General features: G+C 42.1%; 1 protein-coding gene across 9 annotated transcripts in view; it reads right to left on the reverse strand.

The window, feature by feature from the left end:
- Window positions 1-14,600, reverse strand: part of SSH2 (slingshot protein phosphatase 2) — a 298,822-nt gene that overhangs the window by 4,394 nt on the left and 279,828 nt on the right. For all 9 annotated transcript variants that reach the window (XM_036269085.1, XM_036269088.1, XM_036269089.1 and 6 more), the window contains 2 exons: window positions 14,151-14,351; window positions 1,721-2,555 (listed from right to left, as the gene is read on the reverse strand). In XM_036269085.1, the coding sequence (XP_036124978.1) occupies window positions 1,721-2,555; window positions 14,151-14,351 (1,036 nt within the window). The remainder of the gene's footprint in view (window positions 1-1,720; window positions 2,556-14,150; window positions 14,352-14,600) is intronic.

Genomic DNA, 14,600 nt, shown 5'->3' on the forward strand with positions numbered 1-14,600 from the left:
CTTATGCAGCCACGTGCCTGAGCAAACTTAGAAAGTGCGACTCTGACATTGTATTGTTCTAAGTTATGAATTCCAAGATGTATTTAGAACAAGGACAAAGAAAACTGGCCAATGCAAAATCAAGTCCTTTTGAAAAATAAAAAGTATTTCAAAATTTGGAAATAGCCCCTGGACACTTCTTAAAGTGACATCATTATGACCATCACTCTACTTTAACATTTTTATAAGCCTTCAAAATATAATATTTACCTAGGAATTGTTCTGGTATTTCCCCTTCAATTGAGAGTCAGAGCTAGTACAAACTAACAAGGTCAGTCATGCCTTTGGGAGAAATCTGCCAGGATATCAGGCAGAGGCAAACTTGCCAGGACTGGGAGAGAAGCCACAGCAGGCCGGTGTGCATGGGCTGTACAGGGAGTGCTCATATGATCAGGGACTTTGCAAAAAAGCTATTTCTGCCGGAGCCCATTGATCCAAAGGAGAGCTCAAGCATTCAGATTTCCCAGTAGAAACGCAACAGAGGGATAGCCTTTGAGGAGAGGAGAAGACAGAAGCAGAGGCAACAACTGCCCTCAGGTAGTTGAAAAAAAATAGAACAGATGAGTAATGGACAAGGTGAAAAATAAATATAAATAGATAGACATCAGGAGATGTCAAGAATCCACTCAGCCCCACTGACTTCATTAAGTGAAGTTTAGAGTAAATCTGTCACCATTTACTTCCCAGCTGCCATATTATACTGATTAAAATGAAACCCAATTTCAGAAGTGTCAATACAGGAATAAGTGTGAATCTTAGAAATAGTAATTCTTTCCCTGGTCTGAGATGGTTCATAAGAGCTCATATGCCACTGAGAAGAATCTTGGGATTCGGTCTGCTCTCTCAAATCACTTCCCCAAACAAACCCTCAATTCTTGAATACCACAGGGTCTAAGTTGAGGAGCAATTCAGAAATATTAATAGCAAGGATGCAGCATGGGAATCAGGTGCCATTCCAACAACTATTTACACATGTCTAGCTTTAGAATTTTCTGAGACAGAAAGAATTTTCCAAACAAATCTATCTTCTCAGAGAGACACAAGTCTGACTCAGGCAGCATATGAGTCCTGGCACTTCATTACTGGTGAGATTTGAGCTGAACTGCAGAGGTCCAGGGGGAACTGCTCTTTGTTCAGCCAGGAAATTGTTTTGGTTAATCTCTTCTTCCCTCATCCCCTCAAAAGTGCTTCCAATGGCCCTGGCCGGTTTGGCTCAGTGGTTAGAGCGTCAGCCTGCGGTCCAGAGAGACCCGGGTTCGGTTCCCGCTAAGGGCACGTACCTCGGTTGCAGTTTGTCCCCGGCTCTGGATGGGTCATGTGGGTGGCAACCACTCGATGTGTCCCTTTCACATCGATGTTTCTCTCTCTCTCTCTCTCTCTCAATCTCTCTCTCTCTCTCTCCCTCCCACTCTATCTGAACAAAAAAAATGGAAAATGTCCTCGGGTGAGGATAAAAAAAAAAAAAAAAAAAAAAAAAAAGTGCTTCCAATGACACCAAAAACCTGAAAAGACAAACTCCTCAGAAGGCAACTGATTTAAAAAATATTTAAACCCTAAGTTTTCAAGGAAAGTGTTGGCCAGACTCTCCCATTATTAAAATAAAGTGACCATAGCAGAATCCCAAATATTTTGTCTTCAAAGGTAACTTCATTAGGTGGCGAACTATAAAGATAGTTTTTACCTTTGACTGTTCCTCATCTATTGAAGATTCTTCGGATGCATGGGGAGTGTTACTCAAAGAGCTGCTTCTCTGGTCGTCAGCTGTGACTTCAGAAGGCACTACTTCTACCACTGACAGTCGACAGCTCTCACTCCTTCCTCCACCCAGTTCCTCCATCCTTGAGTGGGAAAAAGATCGTGACCGGGTTTCTTGAGAAAGCTCTACAAACTTCTCTAGGGCACTAAAAAAATTAATGCGATCTGTACTGAAATCTGAGACTTCAACCTGATAACTGGGTTGGGGGCTTGGTGACTCAGGATCAGGGGACATGGGGAGGTCTTTCAGGCGAGATGTCAATTCTTCCATAGGCAGTAAGTGGACGTTCATGTCTGCTTTCAGAGCGTCTGTCTCCAAATCTTCGACTGTTAAGTCTGGGAACTTGTTGGGCATTTCTGGGGCCTGTCCCGGTTGGATTAAGGCTTTGGAGGCATGGCAGTTGTCAGGAGGGAATTCTGATTCATTGAGACAACACCCTGATGTGCATCCATTGATGTCATTTAGGTTTAATTCATCTTCAATCTGTCCGGCATGAAATTCCCTAGAAGTAAACTCCAAGCAGATCATTCTTTCTTTGGTACACAGGACTTTCTGATTTTCATCTTGTGGGACGACATGTTCCACAAAGACAGGAGGTATGGGTGGGTGACCTTCCATGGTCTTTACCTCGGCAATCTGGTCTGCTGAGGTGGTGATTTCCTTCTTGTTGAGTTCTAGCCCTGGTTTGCAGATGGGTTCATGGTGGTCTGAGAGGTCGCTATCTGAATGAGATCTCCAGAGCTTGTTATGCCGTTGCTTGCTGTGAAGGACATACACAAGAAACGCCTTACTCTCATCTGTGAAAACAATGAACACCCTCCCAAGAAACCGCACCCAGATAAACTTAAACCTTAACTTGCAAAATGCTTTGTTAATGTCCAATGGTAGTAGGCAATAAACATTTGAAAAGATGCTCAACTTGCCCTGGCCGGTTTTGCCCAGTGGTTAGAGTGCCGGCCTGTGGTCCAGAGAGACCCGGGTTCAGTTCCCGCTAAGGGCATGTACTACGGTTGCAGTTTGTCCCCGGCCCTGGTTGGGTTGTGTGGGTGGAAGCCACTGGATGGGTCCTTTTCACGTCGATGTTTCTCTCTCTCTCTCCCTCCTACTTCATCTGAGCAAAAAAAAAAAAAGTTCAACAGCAAAAAATAAATAAATATGAGATCTGACTTTTTTTTTTTTTTAATTCTCACCCGAGGACATTTTTCCATTTTTTGTACAGATAGAGTGGGAGGGAGAGAGAGGAAGGGAGAGAGAGAGAGAAACATCGACGTGAAGGGACACATTGAGTGGCTGCCACCCGCACGACCAACCAGGGCCGGGGACAAACTGCAACCGAAGTACATGCCCTTAGCGGGAACCGAACCCGGGTCTCTCCAGACCACAGGCCGACGCTCTAACCGCTGAGCCAAACTGGCCAGGGTGAGATCTGATTTTTTTAACCTATCAGACTAACAAGAGGTAATATGGTTGCTAGCAGCCAGTGTTGTTGATGGTATGGTCAAACAAGCCCTCTCATATACTACCTTTGGGAGGAATGTGAACTGTAGCATTTTTAAGAGTGAACTCTGGTAGTAGCTCTCAAAATTTAACCCTTTAACCAGCAATACTTCCTTCAAGAGTTTTTCTTGGAGTACTACTACGATAAGTACATGAAGATACACATAAAAGGATGTTTACTGTAACATTGTGGTCCTAAAATATTAGACACCCCCAAAAATATTTATTTAAATTATAGTCCATATACCTATATGCTATGAGGCTGTTTAAAAAAGTCAGGTATTTTAGTGGAATGATGTCCAAGGCATAATATTTTTTAAAGCCTTTTAAAAAAAAGTGTTTTTATTGATTTCACAGAGAGAGGAAGGGAGAGGGAGAGACTGAAACATTGATGAGAGAGAAACATTAATCGGCTGCCTCCTGCACATCTCCTATTAGGAATCAAGCCTTCAACCCGGGCATGTACCCTGACTGGAATCAAACTAGTGACTTGTTGGTGCATGGGACGATGCTCAACCAACTGAGCCACACCGGCCAGGCTCCAAGGCATACTATTAAGTGAAAAAGCATGTTGAACATAGATGAGATGGTCAGTTCCCATGTTAGAATAAGTATAGGAAAAAACCTGGAGAAACATCACCAAATTGGTAAAAGTCTTTTCAAGGAAGGCAAACATACTTGTGGGGAGGTCTTTACTTTCTATAAATTTTTAATTTAAAAAATAATGAGCGCCCTGGCCGGTTTGGCTCAGCAGTTAGAGCATCGGCCTGCGGTCCGGAGAGACCTGGGTTCGGTTCCCGCTAAGGGCACGTACTTCGGTTGCAGTTTGTCCCCAGCCCTGGTTGGTCATGCGGTGGCAGCCACTCGATGTGTCCCTTTCACATCGATGTTTCTCTCTCTCTGTCTCTTCCTCTCTCTCCCTCCCACTCTATCTGTACAAAAAATGGAAAAATGTCCTCGGGTGAGGATAAAAAAAATAAATAAATAAATAAAAAATAATGAGCATGTTTAACATTCATTAATAACCAGAAAAAACAAAACAAAAACCAAACTAAAACAAAATAGCATTCGAGTAATACAAAGAGAAACCTTCATTGGAGCCCATTACAAATCCTCATAATTAGGATGAAGAGCTGCTATAGGATTAATCACTGACACAGAAATCTGAGGAGGGTGGTAATCCTTCTTGAATTAGAAAACAAAGATGAGGTGAAAAAAGTTGGTAACAGAATGGAAGAGAATGAGCAGGAAGTACAGGCCCCTTTCATAAATATCTTTGGATAAAAACCATCAGCCTAAGGTGACACTTGGAAAAGCAGATGAGCCAAAGGAAGACCACACACACACACACACACACCCCCTTTGGTTTATTTTATGGAGGGAAGGTCTGATGTGAGTAAGAGATTTCATTTCAAACCCCTCTTGAACAAAGAAGCACAGTTCTCAAAACCCTAGCCAAAAAGAGAAAGGTGGCCCTGTGGCTGGTCAGGATCACCTGCCCAGGGAATAGTCACTAAATGGTTTATGGGGTATGGTTTCCCTGACTTACAAGCTGATGAAGAGTGACCTAACCGCAGGGTAGAATGGGCAACAGCCCAAAACAATTTACCCTGGGCTGAGGGCCACGCCTCAGAGGCCTGTAAATCTCTGCTGAGTCATGTGCCTGCACTAATGTGAACCCCTGTTTGTTCTCAAGTCTGCACCTGCTCTCAGTTCCCCTGTCTGTCTACAGCTTGGGTGGGGCTCCCTCTGACTCAGGCCTGCACAGCAAAAGGATGCTTTTCTGGGCAGGGAACAGGTCAATCTGTTTATGAAGACAAACTATAATCAGTTTAGCTGGGTGTAAGGTAGGGTTTTCACTCTTTGAAGATGCATAAACTCCAGCCACCCCTAGGAGGAGACAACACATCACACATCCCAAACAAGTGAGTGGCTATGTGGAGGGGCAAGCTGCCTGGTTGGATAGATGAGTCTAAATACTGTGACCAACCAATGCCAATGTGCTTCCCTTTAAAGTTTCTTCTTTCATAGATAGACACCCTTGTTTCCTGATCTAAATATGACTGTGTTCTCAAATTTCCATTCCTCACCTATTATGAGCATGTTCAAACCTGCACCAACTCCTCTCAGCCACCATAGCAGGACAATTCCTATCATGCAAACAACTAAAGACATTGCAGGGAGTTGTTCTCACCCTTCTAATAAATGTAAAAGAACATCTTATCAGTCAACAGGTAAATGGGGATGTTTTCATAATCCCAAGAATCTAGCGAAGAATGATTTTTAAAACTGCCTGCAAATCACTAACCAATCAAGAGGGAATGAGAAACCGAAGTTATGCTAATAGGCATAAACAGTGCATGTTTCAGAGGAACTGGCTGACATCATAGCTGTTTTACCCAGCAGGGATTTCCTTCTCTTCCTGGAGGAGATAATCATCAGAAAATATTTGGTCAGGGCTCTGGAATTAAACTGACACATACTTGTAAAGGAGAAAGAAAAACTCTAATCTGAAGATAGGTCTGATTCCGCTGCCTTTTCATTTTTGCAATAGGACCTGCATGGAGAGTGGTAGGCAGCTCTCTGATACAGTCAAGATATTCATTACCATGGCCTTTGAAGCATTACTATTCCTTGGGGCCCTTCCCAATCCTCTCCCTCCTCCCCCCTCAGGGGTTATTAACCTCTGCCCTGAATTTTGTGCTTATCATTCCCTTTCTTTCTTGTATAGAGTCACTATGTTTTGTTATTAATTATATACTGCTTAGTTTAGCATGTTTTGAATTTTATATAAATGAAATAGTGTATGTATTCTACAACTGTTTTGTTGCTTAACATTATGTTTTTAAGATTCATCAATGTGTGTAGCTATGATTTGATAGAGAGAAATTTATCCATCCTGTTGATGTGCAGTTCTGGCTATTATGAAGAACACTGCACTGGCCATTCTTGTGCCTGGTGCACACTTTTGTTTCTCAAAGGTGTTTTTTATATAGAAGCAAAAAAAGAGGGCCACAGGACATGTATAAATCATGTTTTACTCAGTAACATCAAACTGTTTTCCAATGAAATCTTTTCCCAAGCCAGTTCATTTTAATGCTCCCGCACTGGTCAGAATAAATGTAAGGCATTAGATCGTATTTGTTATTTTTAAAAAACTATTAATGTTTAAATTCAGCTGACTTTCCCCACCTGGTTCCAGGTAGGTAGCAAGTAAACAAGTTGCTGAAAAGGACGTCAGAGTTGGTTTATAGCATGAATGACGTAGCCATCTCCTGTTCTTTTCCGCCTTGAGTGGCCTCTGACCTGAATTTGGATTCACATAAACACACTGACACACATGAGATGACTGGCCATTCTGGGTAAGATTTTGTCCCTCTACTGAGTAAATAATCAAGAAGGAAATCTAAATGACATGATGCACACAATATCCCATTCTCTTGCTCGACTTTCTTTCTTTCATATTGTTATATGTCTGGTAAAGCACTAATTCTGTGTGAGAAAGTTACATAGAGGAAAATATTGCTAAAAATGGAGAATCAGTTATAGTAAAATCAGAGAAATGGCTTCAAGCATTTTCTGGGTGCTGTGCTTTAAGATCATTTTTCTGAAAAGCTATTAAGAAAATCCTTTAGCCCTGGCTGGTTTGGCTCAGCCGTTAGAGCGTCGGCCTGCAGTCCTGAGAGACCCGGGTTCGGTTCCTGCTAAGGGCGCGTACCTCAGCTGCAGTTTGTCCCCGGCCCTGGTCGGTTGTGCGGGTGGCAGCCACTCGATGTGTTCCTTTCACATCGATGTTTCTCTCTCTCTCTCTGTTCCTCTCTCTCCCTCCCACTCTACCTGAACAAAAAATGGAAAAATGTCCTCAGGTGAGGATAAAAAAAAAAAAAAAAAGAAAATCCTTTAAACACTGATTGTGATTGGCTGTCACCTGACCAGGACCACATCCTCTCATTCTCGGGTTCCCTCCTGCTGGCTTACCATTGTGCTCTAGCTAACTAGACTTCAATGTCTCCACCAGCAAAGCCAGGGTAAAAGACAACTCTGCCTTCTCTGGCCCTGGTGACAGCAGTGTTCAAAGAATCAAAACTGACATCTATGAGGACATGTGGCATAAATTCTCCCTGGCCACCACCCAGTTTTTCTTCCTTGCCTTATACATTGGAATATAATATCACAGACACATGGTCAGCTTGCAAAAGCCTGAAATCTGAACTTGTCTAATGGAACATAAATCTGCCAGATACCTGCATGATCAGAGTGCAGAATAACAAACAGGGCTGCTGGCTGTTTAATGGAGGGTTTCAACACACACAAACACCCCTCCTCCTGCCTCACTCCCGTTCCCTAGCTATTAAAAAAAAAAAAAAAAAAAAAGATATGAATAGTATCAGTGGCTTTATGATATACCCCACCCCCGCTTTTAGGAAGAATATTAAATATTAACCTTCCCCAGACTCTTAAAGACACACGGAAACACACTGAAATATGCGAAAAGTCTCTTGTATTTCAGAGGGGCTATTACTGTTCGGCCCACAGCCTCACACTCTGATTAAGAGATAACCAGTTCATAAATCACTGTAGGGACCTGGTGTCACTTTGCTAAACTTCTCTTCTACCAAGAGGTAAAAGTACAAGCTAAGAGACTCAGAGTCTGCCATCTCAAATTAAATACCCAGTGCCACGCTTAGACAGCCATGGGGGCTCTGTCTCTTTGGGAAAACCACCACATACTTCCTGGAGAAGATATGAAACACAAAAGCTGAGTACCTGGGTAGGAAATGAAATTTAATTGCAAACAGAATGAGTGGGATTTTTCTATGTAATGTCTTCTCCTGGTTACCTAAGCTGCAAAGCTAGACAGAGCTCCAGACAATCACAGGAGTTGGGGCTTCTTTTTTGCTCTTCTTTTTTCTAAACCTGAGGATATTTTCCCATTTTTGTTCAGATAGAGTAGGAAGGAGGAAAAGAGAGGGATAGAAGGAGAGAAACACATTGACTGGTTGCCTCCTGCACGACCCCGACTAGGGCCGGGGACGAACCGCAACCGAGGTACGTGCCCTTAAGAGAACTGAACCCGCGACTCATTGGTCCGTGGGCCAACACTAACCGCTGAGCCAAACCGACCAGGGCTCCTTCTTTGCTCTTTTAAGTAGATGGTTCCTGGAGCAGCAACTTGGAGTTGGGCAAAAGTCTGCTGGGCCCAATTCACTTGGCAGTTAGCTTGGCACGTAGCCTGAACATACCATTTCTTGACAATGCGTCATAGACTGCAGATCCTCATGGCTGCGGCCAACAGGCACTCCCACTCTTTCTCCTCACTGACAGAGGCCTGATTTGGTTGGGGTATTCAATGCCTCCTGGGTTCAGGGAATGGAGCACTTTCCTACTACCAGAGGGTGAATGGGAATTTGTTTTAGCCAGCCCAGGAAATGCTATCTTCTGGGCTAGCAATTAGTTTAAGCACATGACCCAGTCCTGGCCAATGAGTCCTATGGGCGAAGTCTATTGGGGGAGATTTGGGAAAGGTCTTCCCCCTGTAATCGAAATGCCCATTCAGTTCTGTCCAGTGTGGTTCAGTGGTTAGAGTGTGAGCCCACACACCAAAAGGTCGTGGGTTCAAATATCTATCAAAGGCATGTACCTTGGTTGCAGGTTTGATCCCCAGCCCCAGGTTGGGGCATATGCAGGAGGCAACCAATCCATGTGTTTCTCTCACATCGATGACCCCCCCTATCTCCTCACTTCTGTCTAAAAAAAAAAAATCAATGGAAAAAATATCCTCAGGTGAGGATTGACAATAAATAAATAAAATATATAAATTAAAACAAAAAAGATATAAGAAATGCCCATTCATTCAGCCAGATGCTGTGGAATTTACATGTAGATGCCTAGAAATATGGTAGACATCTGGCAATCATGAGGAGACAAGTTCAAGGACCAAGCCATTCACCAAGGAAGACAGAGCAGAAAGATGAGAGTACCCAAGTCCCTGACTACATCACTGAGCCATTACAGAATCTACTTCTGTGCTTGTTACAGTGATGTTAAATGGTCCAGCTTTTTATTTTCTATTTTTTAATATTTTATTTTATTATTCTTTTTTTGGTTAATCCTCACCTGAGGATATTTTTAGATTGATTTTTAGCTAGAATGGAAGAGAGGGAGGGAAAGAGAAACATCGATGTGAGAGACACATCTAGTTGACTCCTGCACAACCCCAACCAGGGCCAGGAATTGAACCTGCAACCCAGGTATGTGCCCTTGACTTGGAATTGAACCTGCAACCCTTTGGACTACAGGCTGGCGCTCTAACAACTGAGCATAACCAGCCAGGGTCAACTTTTTATTTTTATATATTTTTAAAATATGCTTTTATTGACTTTTAGAGAAAGGGAGGGGGAGAAAGAGAGACAGAAACATCGATCAGCTGCCTCCTGCATGCTACCTACTGGGGATTGAGGCTACAACCCAGGCATACGCCCTCACTGGGTACTGATCTGGTGACCTCTTGATGCACGAGATGACGCTCAATCCACTGAGCCACACTGGGGGTGGACAAATGGTCCAACTTTTTAAACTACCTATAGCTGAGGGTTGGGCCAGATATCTTCTGTTTGCCCTTGCAGATCCACTCTTCAGCTTTTCCACCCTGCTCTCTGCCCCCAAGGCTGATCTATGGACCACATCAACAGGCCCCTTTGCCAGGAGACTGGAGGGAGGAAAGTAAAGGTAGACCATCTATTTCCCTAGCTCCCTTCTGCAGGATCACTCCAGGTTGGCTATGTCCTTAACTGAGGGTTATTACTCTTCTCTGAAGGTGCCTTTCTCCCCAGAAGTCTCCTCCTAGGTTCTGATAACTGCTCCCATCCTCTTTGGACTGCAGAGCCATTACCAAACAGCTCTGCTGATACAAGTCCCTTGATTACACTTCAATCCACATCTTTGTAAATAGCCCCTTTATAAAACCCTCCTCAAATAATCCTAATCTGAGTATGCAGTTTCTTGTTGAGATCTTGACTGATGGAGGTATTCTGTTACTTGAAGCTAAAAGCAGCCTAAGTGATAGCCCTAGCTCTGGATTCCAGTTCTTAAGATCCAAGAGACATCACAATACAGGAAATTCCAATACCATTTCTCATTCCAGTTTCTAACAGTTTCTGATGAAGCTGATGTGTCTCTGGGTGGTGGGAGGCAGTGGTTGGAGGAAAGAGGAGGTAATAAATGGCATTTACCTATGTCAAGGAGGGAGAAATAAACGGCACATGCCATGTATGTGTTTTCTGGAGGAAGGAGATGATGAGGATCTCATCTGAATAACCCTTAATAGTATATAATACACATTCATACATATTTTAACTTACAATAACCCCATGAAGAAGGTCTCTTGATTTTCATTTTACAGACAGGGTCAGGTGAGGATCAGAATTGTGTAGTAACTTTTCAGAGATATAGCAAGGGAGTGAACCAGGAATGAAAACCAGATCTACTGACTCAAATTCTGTGGTTTTCACGCTCCCTAGGGCTTGCCCCTCCCTCCATGAATCAAGCCCAGGAAGTCAGGGATCGAAAGGAAAGAGGCAGAGTGATTCGTGGGTTTATGCTGCCCTTCTTATCCTCATTTAAGATTTTTCTGAAATTCCTTTAACATCTTAGAAAACCACATATGCTAAAAAGACCCAACCCAACAGCTTGCAGTAGCCTGCAATTCCAGAATAAATACTGAAATTGGCAGGACACATAGTATCCTTCCTCTCAATGGGTCACGTGAGGACATTGCCTAACCTCTGTCGTGTGTCTGGGAATACATAATATTTATGTCTCATCCAACCCTCAGATGCCTCTTTCTTGTGTCATAAAGAACTGTTGTGCCCTACTTTCTGATCTAATCTAAAAATGTCATCAATATCTGGCCCCAAAGACCTACAAATTCTTTTAAGTGGAGGAGACTTTTGTATCCTCCCAGCCTCCTAAGAGAACGACTCAGAGGAAATCATGCCAACTACTGAGTAAATGGGAGGGGTTTTTTAGTGGAACCATAATGCTGTGCTGTGACCACATTTTCACAATACTTCAGAGGTGGGAGGGTGGTCCCTCTGCCTGGATAGGCTGGAAAGCTATTTAATATTTTTTTCAGGGGAAACATAGTCCAGAGTCAAGAGTCAAGACCAACTCATGAGACTCACTGGAGTCAAACTCTGGCACCAGCCCCAAATACTTTTAGGTAGCTGTGCCTTCACCATAACAAAACTACCTAGAACAAGCCTAAATAAAAAAAAAAACAAAGCAAAATCTAGCATTCCACAGAACTTCGGCATGTGGCATCTCAGGAAACTGATCATTAAATCCAGTTTAATATCTGAATCTTTTCCCCCAGAGCAGCTGGATGAAGGTGGCTTTTACCAAAACAGGGGTAATAAATAATGCAGTGAAATACATTACTCATTTTATAACCAATCACCAAATTATTGTTGAAATAGCTAGTTCACACTCCCCAGGAAGATGTTCAAGACCTAGCACTGGGTAGACAGAGAAAAGACAAATACAGTATGCTGTCACATAAATAGCTGAACTCAGAGAAACAGACAGTAGAGTGCTGGTTACCAGGAATGGGGGTTGGGAGAAATGGGGCAATACTGGACAAAGGGTATAGACTTCCAGTTATAAGATTACCAAATTCTGGGGAATCTAATGTACAGCATGGTGATTACAGCTAATACTGTATTATATACTTGAATGTTGCTAAGAGGGATCTTAAATAGTATCACCACAAAAAAAAAATGTGTAAGGGATGGAGATGTTAGTGAATGCTATGGTGGCAAGCTGTTTGCAATGTATAATTTTGTCAAATCAATACTTTGTACACTTTAAACTTACACAATACTATATTGTACCCCGTAAATTTACACAATACTGTATGTCAATTAGATCTCAATAAAGCTGGGGGGATAAAAGGAACAGTGATGGTTAAGTACAGTGTAAGTGCTTAGTATATGTTGTTATAGTTGAACTAGGTAAGATAATGTCAACAGTTCTCTGTGGATATTGAATTTATAAATAATTTCTCCCTTTGTAATATTTTTTTTTGCATTTTTACAAAGTATATACAGGGTGGGGCATACATAGGTTTGCAGGTATTTGTATGGAAAATAATATAATGATTAAAAAATAGTAATACAAGAATAAACTGTTGCCCTGACTGGTTTAGCTCAGTGGTTGGAGCATTGGCCTGCGGACCAGAGAGTCCTGGGTTTGGTTCTTGCTAGGGGCACGCATCAAAAAAAGAATAAACTGTTTCTTGTACTCACAACTGCAAATCTACTTTTGCCACACCCTGTACGTAAATTGGATGAAAAGAAAACAAGCCCTGGCCAGGTAGCTCAGTTGGTTAGAGCATTTTCCTGATACACCAAGTTTACTGGTTCAATTCCCAGTCAGGGCACATATAAGCATCAACCAATGAATGCACAAATAAGTGGAACAACAAATTAATGTCTGTTTGTCTGTCTTTCTCCCCCTTCTCTACTCTCTCTCAAATCCATAAAAAAAAAAAAAATAGCCCTGGCTGGTGTGGGTCAGTGGTTAAAGCATTGTCCCATTCACCAGAGGGTCTTGGGTTTGATTCCTGGTCAGAGCACATAGCCAGATTTCGGGTTCATTCCCTGGTCGGGGAACACATGTGAGGTAACCCATCAATGTTTTCCTCTTACATTGACATTTCTCTCTCTCTCTCTCTCTAATCAATGAAAAGCATGTCATTGGGTAAGGATTAAAAAAACAAAACAAACAAACCAATAAAATTATTTCTGAGATGCACCTTCACACTTCAAATGGGATATATATATCCCAATTCTGCTGATTTTGTCACATGACCAAAATTACTGAAGTAGGCTCAGTGAAACCAAGCACTGGAAAAATAAAAAATAAGTAAATAAATAAATACAATAAAAAGTCCAAAGCAGCAGCAGGTACTTTTCTTCTTTTAAACAAATGGGCCACAGCATTTCTTCTTTTAAACAAATGGGCCACAGAATTTCAGCTATGCCTAGAATTGCCTCAGGAGTGATTGAGTACATTTTGATAAGACAGTTGCAAGTGGCATTAGAAGATGTTAAGGAGTGGGAGGTGGAGCAGGGTCTAGGGAGAAAATGTTGATGGAATGAGACTTGACTTAGGGTGGTGAACACACAATACAGTGTACAAATGATGTGTTATAAAACTGCACTGAAACCTGTATATTTTTGTTAATGAGTGTCACCCCCAATAAATTCAGTAAAAAAGAGAAAAAAGATATTGAGAAGTATTTATTAAAATCTACACCTAGCCCTGGCTGGTTTGGCTCAGCGGTTAGTGTGTCGGCCCACATACCAATGAGTCATGGGCTCGATTCCAGTCAAGGGCATGTACCTCAGTTGCAGTTCAGTCCCTGGCCCTGGTCGGGCTCGTGTGGGAGGTAGCCAGTCGATGTGTCCCTCTCACATCAATGTTTCTCTCTCTTTCCCTTCTTTTCCCTTTCTCTCAAGATAAATAGAAAAAAAATGTGCTCGGATGAGAATTGAAAAAAATAAATAATAAAATAAAATAAAATCTGCACCTAGTTGAGGACTGAATAAAGGAAAAGTATTTTCCACCCTTTAGTTTAAATTACAGGGTGAAAAACACTATTAATTTTGATTAAATGCCTAATCTTCCTTGCTAATCTTAAATGCTTATACTTACTTTTTAAAAAAACTGGATAGATTTCAATTTTCAAACATGTGACACATCAAAGTTAGGCTGAGAACTAGCTGCAGAGGACACTTCACCTTGCCCTAGGGAGCATAAAATAAGGAAAACCTGAGAGTCACAGTTAAAGACTCACCTTGCCAGCAAGATTCCCTGGTACTCTTCCAGTTGTCTCATGAAGCTGGGGTTGGGCTTAGTCACTGTTCGTCTTTCCTTCACATAGTCATAGGCTCGGTCCAGATTCCAGCCATATTCCTTCATTGCATATGCAATCACAGTGGAGGCTGAGCGACTCACCCCCATTTTGCAGTGCACAAGGCATTTAGATCCGTGTTTCCTAGTTTGGGGGATTGAGGTAAGGAGGAAAACACAACAGTGAAGATATTTTATTTGATTTTTAAAATATGTTTTATTGATTTTTTTTAAAGAGAGAGGAAGAGAGAGGGAATGAGAGATAGAAACATCGATCAGACCGGAAATTGAACCAGCGACCTCTTGATTCATGGAATGACTCTCAATCACTGAGCCATACCAACTGGGCAATAGTGAGGATATTTTAATTTTTTTTTCTTTATTGATTTGAGAG

The sequence above is a fragment of the Molossus molossus genome, unplaced genomic scaffold (genome assembly GCF_014108415.1).
Source record: "Molossus molossus isolate mMolMol1 unplaced genomic scaffold, mMolMol1.p scaffold_m16_p_19, whole genome shotgun sequence".
Taxonomy (NCBI): Eukaryota; Metazoa; Chordata; class Mammalia; order Chiroptera; family Molossidae; genus Molossus; species Molossus molossus.